The 14,973-nt window shown below is 44.4% G+C and overlaps 2 protein-coding genes across 9 annotated transcripts in view; one reads left to right on the top strand and one right to left on the bottom strand.

The window, feature by feature from the left end:
- TEDC1 (tubulin epsilon and delta complex 1) overlaps positions 1 to 14,973 on the bottom strand; it is a 205,109-nt gene that overhangs the window by 13,454 nt on the left and 176,682 nt on the right. Inside the window, exon 9 of one of the 8 annotated variants that reach the window (XM_065555734.1) lies at positions 3,242 to 3,755. The exons of the other annotated variants lie outside the window; for them this stretch is intronic. Within the exon in view, the coding sequence (XP_065411806.1) occupies positions 3,456 to 3,755 (300 nt within the window). The 3' untranslated portion in view covers positions 3,242 to 3,455. Of the gene's footprint in view, positions 1 to 3,241; positions 3,756 to 14,973 lie in introns of those variants that run through there. 8 annotated transcript variants of the gene reach the window in all.
- LOC135973244 (uncharacterized) lies at positions 2,672 to 4,718 on the top strand. The gene is made up of 2 exons (XM_065555736.1): positions 2,672 to 3,248; positions 4,243 to 4,718. The coding sequence occupies exons 1-2, from the start codon at positions 2,672 to 2,674 to the stop codon at positions 4,716 to 4,718; spliced, it is 1,053 nt and encodes a 350-aa protein (XP_065411808.1).

The raw sequence follows: 14,973 nt of genomic DNA, 5'->3' as shown, positions 1-14,973 counted from the left end.
AACAGATCCCCTAAATAGACTATGCATCACAAAACTAACATCACAGCATGTCTTCAGAAATTGCTCACACACTAGGAAAAATAACATGCAAGACTATGCAACAGTGTCACCTGGTGACTCCTGGCACCCACCGCAAATGGACCTTACACCTCTTATGACCATAATTTATCTTTGCCATGTTTCATTTGGCTTGATTTCTAGAGTATGTGTTTTGTGATGGGAAAGGAGAGCAGGCAATAGCCCACTGCTCCCCAAGGTTCAAGAGAAGACATTAGTGCTCATGTCTAGAAGAATAAAATTAAAAGGCCTAGACATGCTATGCAGAACTTGCAAAAAATGGGAAATAATAGAATTGTTCAAAGTTGGAGCGAGATCGACCCAAGTGCTTGATTCTCTTCCTATGCTTGCATCAGTGAGTCATTCAGTATAATGCATTTGGTTCTGCTGTTGAACTCTGTGCCTTCACAAGAGAAGACTCTTCAGGCAAAGAAAAGCACAGCACTCATTTGATGCAAATATCAAATCTTTGCCCTTTAAGCAAAAAGCCTTTTTATAGCACTCCCACCTCAAAGCTAGGATTTTTTTCTCCACAACAAATGCCTAGCAGTTGAGTTTCAATCTAAGTCTCGGATACAGTTACACACACTCTGTGCTCACTGTGGTTTGTTATTCCACAGAGCCCACCTTCAGGAGTTGGGATTACCTATATCTGATTCCGACTTAAGGTGCACTGGCCTAATAGACCAACCACACCTACCAGGGATGGGTTTCTGGAAGAGTGACATTTATTTTCATTAGGCTAGACATCACCAAATTCTTTCAGTAGATTATTTAATTACCTTCTGTTTAACAATGTTACTTCAATTTGCAAATACATCTGTATGGTATACAAACTCAGAGTACCTGGTGCTGCTAAACAGTGTGGATGCGAACAGCTACCTACAGATTCATTAGTTCTCGTTACAGATTCCTAACCAATTTGCTAATTGTCTTGCTGCACGTGACAGTGTCCTATTTTTCCCAAAGGGTGCCCATACCTCAGCTCAATAGGCCATAAGGGTGTAATAAAATTTGGAAGAGGCCACAAGCAAAAATTAAAAGCAGATCTCTTCCTAAATGCAGTGTCTCCACAAAAGTAGCTGCAAGCATAGGCAAAATATTTGAAAACAAGTCAATTTTCAAATTAAGAAAAAAGTACCAGTGCGGTAGTGGGTAAGGGGAGGTATGTGATACACTCAAAAGTGCATGCAGCAGGTTTAATACAAACAAGAGGAAATACTTTTTCACACAATGCACAATTAGCCTGGGGAACGTATTGCCATGGGATGCTGTGAAGGCCAAAACTATAACTGGGTTCAAAAAAGAATTAGGTGAGTTGATGGAGAATAGGTCCATCCATGGCTAATTGCCAAGATGGTCAGGAATGTAGCCCTGTGCTCAGAGAAACCCTAAACCTCTGACTCACAGAAGCTGGGAGGGGAAAACAGGGGTAGAGTACTCCAAAATTGCGCTGTTCTGTACACTTTCCCTGAAGCTCTGGTACTGGCCACTGTCAGAGAGAGGATACAGGGCTAGATGGATCATGGTCTGACCCAGTATGGCCGTTCTTACAGTTCTTAAATTCTTATGCATGATAATCCATTTATCAAATTGCTCTAGGTTTCTTTGTGGAAATCCCCTCCACTTATATCATGTGTATTATAGCAATAAGCTTGTAAGAATTTCTGGCAGGTTTTCCATCAAGATATCACTACAGAGAAAGAGTTAAGCTAAAATTCCCCATCCATTGGGGTGTGTTGGTGTCAGCACTATTAATTAACCGTAATTAGTGATTCCCATCTTTCTCATAAAAAAGTGATGTGCATAATGCTACATGTCCTTTGGATTAGACTGAACAACCTTAACTATCATCTAACATAGTTTGGGAACAGAAGTATAAATATTTAAGATGAAACAGCTAACTGTGTTCTGTGGCCACTACAGGATTACTCCCTGAAGCACATTTTCTAGCATTTTATCTAATTTACTTTTAAATAGGTCTGTCAAATGATTAAAAATATTAATCGCGATTAATCGTGTGATTCAAAAAAATTAATCATGATTAATCGCGCTGCTAAACAATAATATAATACCATTTATTTAAATATTTTGGGATGTTTTCTACATTTTCAAATATATTGATTTCAATTACAACACAGAATACAAAGGTTTCAGAGTAGCAGCCGTGTTAGTCTGTATCCGCAAAAAGAAGAACAGGAGTACTTGTGGCACCTTGGGCCTGGTCTACACTAGGCATTTATGTCGAAGTTAGCGCCGTTACATCGAATTAACCCTGCACCCGTCCACACTGCGATGCTATTTAGTTCGACATAGAGGTCTCTTTAATTCGACTTCTGTACTCCTCCCCGACGAGGGGAGTAGCGCTAAATTCGACATGGCCATGTCGAATTAGGCTAGGTGTGGATGGAAATCGACGCTAATAGCTCCGGGAACTATCCCACAGTGCACCACTCTGTTGACGCTCTGGACAGCAGTGCGAGCTCGGATGCTCTGACCAGCCACACAGGAAAAGCCCCAGGAAAATTTGAATTGGAATTCCTTTTCCTGTCTGGCCAGTTTGAATCTCATTTCCTGTCTGGACATCGTGGCGAGCACAGCAGCACTGGCAACGATGCAGAGCTCTCCAGCAGTGATGGCCGTGCAGTCTGTGAATAGAAAGAGGGCCCCAGCATGGACTGATCGGGAAGTCTTGGATCTCATCGCTGTGTGGGGCGATGAGTCCGTGCTTTCCGAGCTGCGATCCAAAAGAAGGAATGCAAAGATCTACGAGAAGATCTCTAAAGCCATGGCAGAGAGAGGATACAGCCGGGATGCAACGCAGTGCCGCGTGAAAATCAAGGAGCTGAGACAAGGCTACCAGAAGACCAAAGAGGCAAACGGACGCTCCGGATCCCATTCCCAGACATCCCGTTTCTACGAGGCACTGCATTCCATCCTCGGTGCGGCCGCCACCACTACCCCACCAGTGACCGTGGACTCTGAGGATGGGATAGTGTCCACGGCCGGTTCCTCGGACATGTTAGGGGACGGGGAAGATGAGGAAGGAGATGAGGAGGGCGAGGCAGTCGGCAGCGCTCACAACGCTGATTTCCCCGACAGCCAGGATCTCTTCATCACCCTTACAGAGATCCCCTACGAAGCGTCCCCAGCCGTTACCCCGGACACAGAATCTGGGGAAGGATCAGCCAGTAAGTGTTGTAAACATCTAAACATTTATTTTTAACAAAACAGGAATATTAACAATTAAAAGAATGGGTTGTTCATGATTAGTGTGCCCTAGGCGCTTAACGGTTTAGTCATGGGCAGTGCAAGTTTTGAAAAAAAATCTAGCAATGTCCGGTTTTCAGTGATTGTCCTGCACAAGCCGCTCTACTGTTTATTCCCTGCTACTGCAGCTACAGTAAAATGCGGTCTATATGTCCGGGGATAGAGCAGTAATCCTCCTGGGACATCTCGATGAAGCTCTCCTGGAGGTAATTTGAAAGCCGTTGCATGAGGTTCCTGGGGAGAGCGGCCTTATTGGGTCCTCCGAAGTACGACACGTTGCCACGCCACGAGACTATCAAGTACTCGGGAATCATTGCTCTGCACAGCAGGGCGGCATACGGCCCTGGTCTTTGGAGGCTTTCCCGGAGCATTCTCTCTCTGTCGCTCTCAGAGATCCTCATCAGGGTGATGTCGCCCATGGTGACCTGCTTTGAATTAGGTAGGGGAATGTTAGTGTTGGGACTGCTTTCCCGTTTCTTTACAGAACTGTAACCGCTGGTTTGTAGCCACGCGGTGGAGGCGGGAGAGGGGCAGCCGAAAGGGATCGTTCCCGGGGACAGCCGCGAGGGGGTGGGACAGGGGCAGAGTTCCCGCTTGCCGGATTGCTGGCTGCAGGAACTGACATAGCTTTAAATGTGAAATGAGGCCAGTGGTAATATAAAAGTTTTAAACTGCCACAAGTGTACGGCTTACCATGTCTGCCTGCAACAGAAATTCCGTTGTCCTGCCCCGCTTCTCAAATGTGCTGTGCAAGACCCCAGGCACTGAATGCGAAGGCCGAGAATTCGACCTTGTGCTGAGTGCGCATGTGATAGGTGCTGTGCATGGTCTTGTTCACAGAGAAAGACTATGTTCTTTGTTCACAACTACATTTATCTTTCTGAGGAATTCACTCCCTTTTTCCCATTTCCACAGCCCCATCTGCGACTGTCTCACAACCTAGCCTGGAATCACACTCCCAGAGGCTAGCGCGGATTAGGCGTAGGAAGAAGAGGACACGGGAGGACATGTTCTCTGAGCTTATGGCCTGTTCCCAAGCCCAGGCAGCACAGCAGACCCAGTGGCGGGAGAACTTGACCCGAATGCACCAAGCCAACATGGATCGGGAGGAGAGGTGGCGGCAGGAAGACCAGCAGGCGACTCAAACGCTGCTTGGACTACTGAGGGAGCAAACGGCCACGCTCCGGCGCCTTGTGGATGTTCTGCAGGAACGGAGGCAGGAGGACAGAGCCCCGCTGCAGTCCATCTCTAACCGCCCTCCCCCGCCACCAAGTCCCATACCCACCTCACCCAAAGTGCAAAGAAGGAGAGGCGACAGAGTCCCTGCTAACTCTCACTCCACCCCTGCAGAGAGCTCTAGTAGCAGAAGGCTCTCATTTCCCAAAATTTGAAAAGTTCTTTCCTTCCCGCCTGACACAAGCCCCCGTCCAAGTTTCACCTCCCAATGCCATGTGTAGTTGATAATAAAAAATACGTTTCTGTTAACTACTGTTTCAATCATGTTCTTTTGGAGGAGGAGGGGAAAGGGGGTTGGTAATTGGACAGGACAGTCACCTTTGGCAGGGTACATAGTCGGGGGCAGGCACAGCAGCAGGGCACATACACAGTGCAGTGATGCAGTGACTAGTTACCCTGGTTAGTCTGGGAGGTTGTTTTCATGTTATGTTGGGGGGGGTGGGTTGCTCTGTGACTTTGTGGCGGGGGAGGGCAGTTACAGATCTTAAGCGCCGGTCCTTAGGCAGGATCACAGAGCCACACAGCAGGGGATCTGTAACCGTCCTCCCCCTGCCACAAAGTCACATAGACCCCCGATACACACAGTCCCGATCAGGAGGGGTGACAGGCTCCGTTGAAACAACCATCCCACCGCAGCGGAGCCTGTCAATCCTTGAGTTTAGAAGCTGCATTCGCGTCACTACACTACACCCGCTCCGCACCACAGTCTGCGTCCCAGTTTTAAAAAATTCCTGCGAAAACAGTATTAAAGAAAACGGTGTGCTTTAACAAAGTAGAACTATTTTTATTTCGAAACGTGTGTTGGAAGGGGGGTGAAGGGGGTATGTAACTGGATAGGATAGTCAACATTAACTGGGTAAAGAAACGGGGGCAGGTTTAGCTTCTCAGTACACAAACTTTAAAGTCACAGGTTACCCTGCTCACTCAGGAACTTTGCTTTCAAAGCCTCCCGGATGCACAGCGCTTCCCGCTGGTCTCTTCTAATCGCCCGGCTGTCTGGCTCTGAGTAATCAGCAGCCAGGCTATTTTCCTCAACCTCCCACCCCGCCATAAAGGTCTCCCCCTTGCTCTCACAGAGATTGTGGAGCACACAGCAAGCTGCTATAACAATGGGGATATTGGTTTCGCTGAGATCACAGCGAGTCAGTAAGCTTCTCCATCTCCCCTTGAGACGGCCAAAAGCACACTCCACCACCATTCTGCACTTGCTCAGCCGGTAGTTGAAGAGTTCTTTTTCAGTGTCCAGGGTGCCAGTATAGGGCTTCATGAGCCAGGGCATTAGCGGGTAGGCTGGGTCCCCGAGGATGACTATAGGCATCTCCACATCCCCAACAGTTATTTTGTGGTCCGGGAAGTAAATACCTTGTTGCAGCCGTCTAAACAGACCAGAGTTCCTGAAAACACGAGCGTCATGAACCTTGCCCGGCCATCCCACGTAGATGTTGGTAAAACGTCCCCTGTGGTCCACCAGTGCTTGCAGCACCATGGAAAAGTATCTCTTTCGGTTAATGTACTGGGTGGCCTGGTGGTCCGGTGCCAGGATAGGGATGTGAGTTCCATCTATGGCCCCACCGCAGTTTGGGAATCCCATCGCTGCGAAGCCATCTATCATCGCCTCCACGTTTCCCAGGGTCACTACCTTTGGCAGCAGTACATCAACGATTGCCTTCGCTACTTGCATCACAACAACCCCCACGGTAGATTTGCCCACCCCAAACTGGTTCGCGACTGACCGGTAGCTGTCTGGCGTTGCAAGCTTCCAGAGGGCTATGGCCACTCGCTTCTGTACACTCAGTGTAGCTCGCAAGCGGGTGTCACTGCGCTTCAGGGCAGGGGACAGCAACTCACAAACTTCCAGGAAAGTTCCCTTCCGCATGCGAAAGTTTCGCAGCCACTGGGATTCATCCCAGACCTGCAGCACTATGCGGTCCCACCACTCAGTGCTTGTTTCCCGGGCCCAGAATCGCCGTTCCACGGCATCAACATGACCCATTGCCACCGTGATGTCCTCGGCGCTGGGTCCCCTGCTTTCTGAGAGGTCTGTGCTACTCTCAGACTTCAGGACATCACCGCGGTGCCGTAGCCTCCTCGCCTGACTTTTCTGCATCTGCCTCAGGGAAACCTTTATGATAAGCTGCGAGGCGTTGAGAGCGGCCACAACTGCAGCGATGGTCGCAGCGTGCTCCATGCTCGCAGTGCTGTGGCGTCCGCGCTGTCAATGACTGGAAAAGTGCGCGAACTGATTTCCCGCCGGCGCTTTCAGGGAGGGAGGGCGGGAGTGATGGACGGATGACGACAGTTACCCAAAAGCACCCTCGACTCATTTTGTTACCCAGAAGGCATTGCCGGCTACACCCAGAATTCCAATGGGCAGAGGGGACTGCGGGAACTGTGGGATAGCTGACCACAGCGCACCGCTTCGAATGTCGACGCTTTCACCGTTAGTGTGGACGCACAAAGTTGAATTACTGTCCTTAGTGTGGACACACACGTTCGACTTTGCAATTTCGATTCCAAAAATTCGATGCAAGTAAAATCGAACTACTCTCGTAGTGTAGACAAGGCCTTGGAGACTAACAAATTTATTAGAGCATAAGCTTTCGTGGATTACAGCCCACTTCTTTGGATGCATATGCATCCGAAGAAGTGGGCTGTAGTCCACGAAAGCTTATGCTCTAATAAATTTGTTAGTCTCTAAGGTGCCACAAGTACTCCTGTTCTTCTTTTTACAGAATACAAAGTGTACAGTGCTCACTTTATATTTATTACAAATACTTGCGCTTTAAAAAACAAAAGAAATAGTATTTTTCAGTTCACTTAATACAAGTACTGTAGTGCAATTTCTTTATCTTGAAAGTTGAACTTACAAATGTAGAATTATGTATAAAAAATAACTGCATTCAAAAATAAAACAATGTAAAACTTTAGAGCCTACAAGTCCACTCAGTCCTACTTCTTGTTCAGCCAATCGCTCAGACAAACAAGTTTGTTTACATTAGCAGGAAATACTGCTGCCCGTTTCTCCTTTATAAGGCCACCTGAAAGTGAGAACTGGTGTTCGCATGGCATTGTTGTAGCCGGTGTTGCAAGATATTTACGTGCCAGATGCACTAAAGATTCGTACGTCCCTTCATGCTTCAACCAACATTCCAGAGGACATGTGTCCATGCTGCTAATGGGTTCTGCTCGATTATGATGCAAAGCAGTGCGGATCAGTGCATATTCATTTTCATCACCTGAGTAGATGCCACCAGCAGAAGGTTGATTTTCTTTTTTGGTGGTTCAGGTTCTGTAGTTTCCACATCGGAGTGTTGCTCTTTTAAGACTCCTGAAAGCATGTTCCACACCTCCTCCCTCTCAGATTTTGGAAGGCACTTCAGATTCTTAAACCTTGGGTTGAATGCTGTAGCTATCTTTAGAAAAATCTCACATTGGTACCTTCTTTGCATTTTGTCAAATCTGCAGTGAAAGTGTTCTTAAAATGAACACATGCTGATTCATCATCAGAAACTGCTATACAGACGCCCCCCGGGTTATGCAAACCCGACTTACGCAAATCCGCACTTAAGGAAAAAGTTCCGTAAGCTAGAAATATGAGTGTTGGGGTTTGTTTGCGCGTAATGGTCGGGTATACATTTCTGACTTACGCAAAATTTGAGTTACGCAAGGCGTTCCAGAGTGGAACGCTTGTGTAAATCGGGGAGTGTCTGTAACATGAAATATATGGCAGAATGCGGGTAAAACACAGAGCAGGAGACATACAATTCTTCCCCAAGGAGTTGAATCACAAATTTAATTAACACATTATTTTTTTAACGAACATCATCAGCATGGAAGCATCTCCTTTGGCATGGTGGCCAAAGCACAAAGGGGCATACGAATGCTTAGCATTTATCTGGCATGTAAATTTCTTGCAATGCCTGCTACAAAAGTGCCATGCAAATGCCTGTTCTCACTTTCTGGTGACACTGTAAATAAGAAGGGGGGCAGTATTAGCTCCTGTAAACGTAAACAAACTTGTTTGAGTGATTGGCTGAACAAGAAGTAGGACTGAGTGGACTTGTAGGCTCTAAAGTTTTACATTGTTTTGTTTTTGAGTGCATTTATGTAACAAAAATAAATCTACATTTGTAAGTTGCACTTTCATGACAAAGAGATTGCACTACAGTACCTGTATGAGGTGAACTGAAAAATACAATTTCTTTTATTATTTTTACAGTGCAAATATTTGTAATAAAAAATAATATAAAGTAAGCAGTGTACACTTTGTATTCTGTGTTGTAACTGAAATCAATATATTTGAAAATGTAGAAAAACATGCAAAAATATTTAATAAATTTCAATTGGTTTTCTATTGTTTAGCAGTGCAATTAAAACTGTGATTAATTGCGATTAACTTTTTTGACAACCCTACTTTTAAATATTCCAAGCAATGGAGCCTTGAAAATTACACCTGGGTGATACCCACTAAGCAAGATGCTTTCAGTCTAGATGATGGGTAGGATAGGGCCTATTCAGGGCAATGGGCCATTAGGGAAAGCTTATCTCCCACCTGGGGAGCCTTCCTGAAAACACTACAGACAGCCTCGAAGTAACGGCTGCTATGACTCTACAAGGACATGTGATGAGACCATATGTCTCTGGACTCCATCTTGGGATGTCAGTATTTTTCCAGAGACTGGTCTGGGAACCAGGCTTTGAAACAAAGGGTTCCCGCCATATGCAAAAGCTATATAAGACAGGGAATGACATCATCTGGTCTTCCCTCCCCACGAAAGACAACTCCTGGAAACACCTGAGGAACAAAGACTGAACTGGGGGAAGTGCTGGACCCAGGCTAAAGGGGTTTTTAGCCTGTGAATGAAACACCTGGGGATTCCAAGCTTTAAAGCAAGTGCAGCTGACCCCTTAAGAAACTGCAGCCTGTTTGTATCATCTCTTAGGATGAGAATCTGCTATTCATATCCAATCTATTTAGTATATTAAGCTTAGTTTGCGTTTTTTGTTTATTTGCTAGGTAATCTGCATTGATCGGTTTGCTATCACTTATAATCACTTAAAATCTATCTTTTGTGGTTAATAAACTTGTTTTTGCTTTATCTAAACCAGTGAGTTGGAGTGAAGTGTGTGGGAATCAGCAACAGAGGGTCTGTGAAAGTGAGGGATCATTGTCCAGGATGGGTTGTAGATCACTGATGATGCGTTGGAGAGGTTTAAGCTGAGGACTGATCTACAACCCATCCTGGACAATGATCCCTCACTTTCACAGACCTTGAGAGGCAGGCCAGTCCTCGCCCACAGACAACCCGCCAACCTTAAGCATATTCTCACCAGCAACCACACACTGCACCATAACAACTCTAACTCAGGAACCAAACCATGCAACAAACCTCGATGCCAACTCTGCCCACATATCTACACCAGCAACACCATCACAGGACCTAACCAGATGAGCTACAACATCACCGGCTCATTCACCTGCATGTCCACCAATGTTATCTATGCCATCATGTGCCAGCAATGCCCCTCTGCTATGTACATTGGCCAAGCTGGACAGTCACTACACAAGAGGATAAATGGACCCAAGTCAGATATCAGGAATGGCAATATACAAAAACCTGTAGGAGAACACTTCAACCTCCCTGGCTACACAATAGCAGATGTAAAGGTAGCCATCTTACAGCAAAAAAAACTTCAGGACCAGACTCCAAAGAGAAACTGCTGAGCTCCAGTTCATTTGCAAATTTGACACCATCAGATCAGGATTAAACAAAGACTGTGAATGGCTATCCAACTACAGAAGCAGTTTCTCCTCCCTTGGTGTTCACACCTCAACTGCTAGCAGAGCACCTCACCCTCCCTGATTGAACTAACCTCGTTATCTCCATACTGATTTATACCTGCCTCTGGAAATTTCCATTACTTACAAACACTGATGAATCCCAGAAAATATCTTGGCTAAAAGAATGTCTGAGGACCAATTTTCTCACGCAGATTTAAGAACAGATCTGAAAAAATAAAGCATTCATGTGCTATTTGGTCACCTCCCACTGTATGTGATTAAACAATATGTGAAGTCTGTACATAGGGAACTTAATAATATGGAATACTGGAGGAGAAAAGCTCCTATTAGTTATATAAAGTGAAGTCCCCATTAACTGGAGTGCAAATCATGTTATTCTAGAATGACAGAATCATGCAGGACATTTGCTGGCTTGGACATTTTCTAAATGGAACACTTGTTTTTTCATGCTCTTTACTAACTAAAAGGAAAGAGTTTTTATTAACTGTTATGGGTGACACATGATAGCCTTACAGGACTTCTTGGAATATCTTGTTCATTCCAGTAGAGAGAGCAATGAATTTCAAATGATTAGAGGAATGTTTAATTTTACTGCCATGATAAAGAGCCTGCTGTAATGACACAGACAACACTATATTCTATCTGCAAATGACCCAGGACAGCAAAGCTGTAACAAGAGTTCTATCCATTCTACCATGGGAAATGCCCTATATATTTATTAGTAAAGTGCGCCTAAATTCTGCAGCAGGCCCCTACTTTCTCAGACAGTGTTAAGTGGATTCAAAAAGGGAGGTTTTCAAAGAATTAAATATGAAAACAGATAATGCAACCAGCACAGCACTACTCATGTCATTTATGACTGGTAGGGATTAGGAAGGAAGTTTTGGGTTTTTTTGCAATGAGGGGGCGCTGAAGTCTTTGATAATGAGTAGTCTGGGTGGCAAAGTCTATAGCCATGGAATTGCAGAATGCACTAGTTGCTGTCTAGAGATTTTACTGGTTAACAGACATGAAGGTGAGTTACCTGTTTGTTTCTCTCCCTTTTTGCACCTTATGTGCTCGGGGAAATTTCATCAGCCTCCTCCTGTATACTTAGTTAATTGCTGCTCCTTAGGCTCTCAGTGTCTCTCATTAGTCAGCAAATCCTGTTATTCTGGAGTGAAAACAATCTCAGCAGACCACTTTATATAAACCAACATGTCTGAAGAGATAAGGATCCTCAGCATTTTCAGTCATCAGAATCAGATAAGTAGCTCATCTAGTCCAGAATTCTGTATCCCAAAGCGCTGCCTTTCAATTTAGATCTACCAGCTGTAACTGAAATCCACAATGTGCTATGCAGCGCAGTACGACAGCTGCTGTGCATCCTCTCTGAATAAAATTAAGTGATAATCATAGTTTCTACATTTCTAGAGCCCACTTCACCCCAAAGGAGTCCAGAGTGTTTTAAAGAATCATACAGTGAATACATCACCTAACAGTGACACTCAGCCACCTCTGGAATGGAGCAAAGCATGCGTTGAACAGCTCACAGTGATACTTTACAAGAGATTAGTATAGGAAAATAGGGAAAGAACAGGTTATAAAATATTTAGGTAAGTTAGATGTTTTCAAGTTGGTAGGACTTGATGAAATTCACCCTAGGGTATTTAAGCTGAAGCCACCTTGGAACTGTTAGTGATTATCTTTGAGAACTCATGGCAGACAGCTGAGGTCCCAAAGGGCCAGAGGAGGGCAAACATAGTATCTATCTGTAAAAAGGGGAACAAAGAGGACCTGGGAATTATAGACCAGTCAGCCTAACTTCGATACCTGGCAAGATACCGGAACAAATGATTAAACAAGCAATTTGTAAGAACCTAGATGATAATAGGGTGATAGGAATAGCCAACATGGATTTGTCTGGAACAATTCATGCAAACCAACCTAATTTCCTTCTTTGACAGGGTTACTGGCATAATGAATGGGCAGAAATATTGGATGTGATATACCTTGATTTTAAGTAAGGCTTTTGTCACAGTCCCACATGACACTCCCATAAGCAAACTAGAGAAATGAGGTCTAAATGAAATTACTACAAAGTGGGTGTACAGTTGTAAAAGGTACTCAGAAGAGTTGAAAAAAGGTACTCAGAAGAGTTATCAACAGTTTGCTGTCAAACTGGGCAGGCACATCTACCAGGTTCCACAGGGGGTCTGTCTTGGGTCCTGTACTATTCAACAGTAGAATAGGTGGAATACTGTGTCCAGTTCTGGTACCCACAAATTCAAGAAGAATGTTGATAAACTGGAGAGGATTCAGAGAAGAGCCAAGAGAATGATTACGGGATTAGAAAACATGCCTTATAGTGAAAGATTCAAGGAGCTAAATCTGTTTAGCTTAACAAAGAGAAGGCTAAGGGGTGAATTGATCAGTCTGAAAGTATCTACATGGGGAACAAATATTTAAAAATGGGGACCCTTCAAACTAGCAGAGAAAGGTCTGACACAATCCAATGGTTGGAAGCTGAAGCTAGACAAATTTAGACAGAAAATAAGGGTAATTAACCTTTGGAACAACTTATCAGGGGATCATGGTGGATTCTCCATCACTGACAATTTTTACATCAAGAGTGGATGTTTTTCTAAAAGACCTGCTCAAGAATTATTTTGATCAGTTCTCTGGCCTGTGCTATGCAGCAGGTCAGACTAGATGATCACAACGGTCCCGTCTGGCCTTAGAATCTATATTTTATTGCTTTCCTCTAGTCTAGCTTTAAATGATTTTTAAAAATCCACAGCTAATTAAATCTTTTACATAAATATAATCATTAAACTAATGTTAAAATTTGACCACTTCCATTGGGATATTATTCCAAAGGTTACTATTGTTTAGTCAGGAAATGTTCCTGACAGCCTAAACTTTCTCTTCTTAACTTCATCCCATGACTCCTCTATAACCCCTTGTACCACTCTCTACAATGATTCCTCTCCTCTTTTGGTGTTTGAACCCTTCAAATTTTCATAGGTGCTTATTACAGGGACAAAAGGATTGCCATACCGAATCAGATCATCTAGTCCAGCAATCTCTCTCTGACAATGGCTGGTGGAGATGCTTCAGCAGAATGTGCGAGGAGCCCCGTAGCAGACAATTAATGGGATACCTTTCCCAAAATGGAAGTTTCTCCCTACTCCCATCAGTTGGTGGCTAGTTTATGCTTTGAAGCATGAGGATTTATAGGCTTTGATCCTGTCAACATTTGTGCATGTGCTTAACTTTACTACCACAAACAGGACTACTCATGCTAGTAAAGGGAAGCACATGCTTGTTTGTAGGATTAAGGCCACATAGCCCTTCCAAAAATATTTTTATCCTAACATAACCCTGGATGTTCTCATTATCAATATAAATACCCCCTTTTTTAAATATCCTGATAAGTTCTTTTCCTCAAGGTCAGCATGTGGCAGTGAGTCTACAGCCACATCATGGACTGTGTTATACTTTTATCATTTTTAAAATTTGCTGCCATTCATTGAACATTCCCTTGGTCTTGTTGCATTAGAGATGGTAACTAGGAGCACCTGATTTCCTCCACTAAACCATTTATTATTTTCTCATTTCACCTCTCCTAATATAAACAGTCACAGTCTTTTTAGTCTGTCCTCCTAGCAATTGCTTAGACAAGCTATACATTTAGCTCTTTTAATCTTTCCCCAGAAATCAGCTCTTCTAGCCCCTTACTAGTTTTTGCTGTGCTTTTCTGAACTCCCTCATCTGCATCTTACTGGTAATGTGGTGCCCAGAACATAGTGTCTGATCCTGGAGGGTGCTGAGAGATTTCTGAGAGGAGCTGAGCTGCCTCATCAGCATTTATTTAACCAGCTCAGTATGCAACACTGACAGTCATGCAGAAAATGGTTCCTTTTCAGCTAAGCTCACATTCATCCTGCTTTTACTTACACAGAACTAGGTCAACATGTGAGATATCTCGAAGAAGCACTGGGGATTAGGCACCACCATATGACATCATTTAAATCATTTTCAATAATAAGTGTAAACCTTCCAGCTGCAGAAAGACAAGTTAACATCTCAGCGTGTTCAATAGCATTTCACAAGGTAATCTGAGTACTGCAGTGTGTAGCAGAGCACCCTTTGCATCTCACAATTGTGCACTTGAATGCTGATGCTACTAGCTAAGAATGAAGTTTAAATCTGAGCAGCAATGCAGGTCTTTGAGTTCCCATCACAGGAAAGGACATGCGTGTGGGTGGCTGGGAGTGGTTCTATTCTGCAAGTGGAGCATTGCCGGTTTAAGGGAAGAATATGTAAAACTGTAGTTAGTGTCACGTGCAAGAATAGCTGGAGAGCTCTGGGAGAGGACTCACTCCTTTAAAAATGAAAGTGCATTCTCTCTTATCTAAGAAGCTCTGAATAGCTCTTCCAGACTGCAGACCATTCATCCTGCCACACTTTTCATCTTCCAGTCCCTAGTCACGGCCTTGCTCTTAATCTTTAAGGCCCTGTAGCGGGGTGGACACCCGCTCCTGCCTGAAATGGCTTGAAAACGGCCCTGGAGAGGGCTGCAGCTCTAAAAGCTGGGCTGATTGGGGAAGCGGCTGCAGCTGGGC

This window comes from Chrysemys picta, chromosome 8 (assembly GCF_011386835.1).
Source record: "Chrysemys picta bellii isolate R12L10 chromosome 8, ASM1138683v2, whole genome shotgun sequence".
Taxonomy (NCBI): domain Eukaryota; kingdom Metazoa; phylum Chordata; order Testudines; family Emydidae; genus Chrysemys; species Chrysemys picta.
This window is presented reverse-complemented; position numbering and strand designations above follow the sequence as displayed.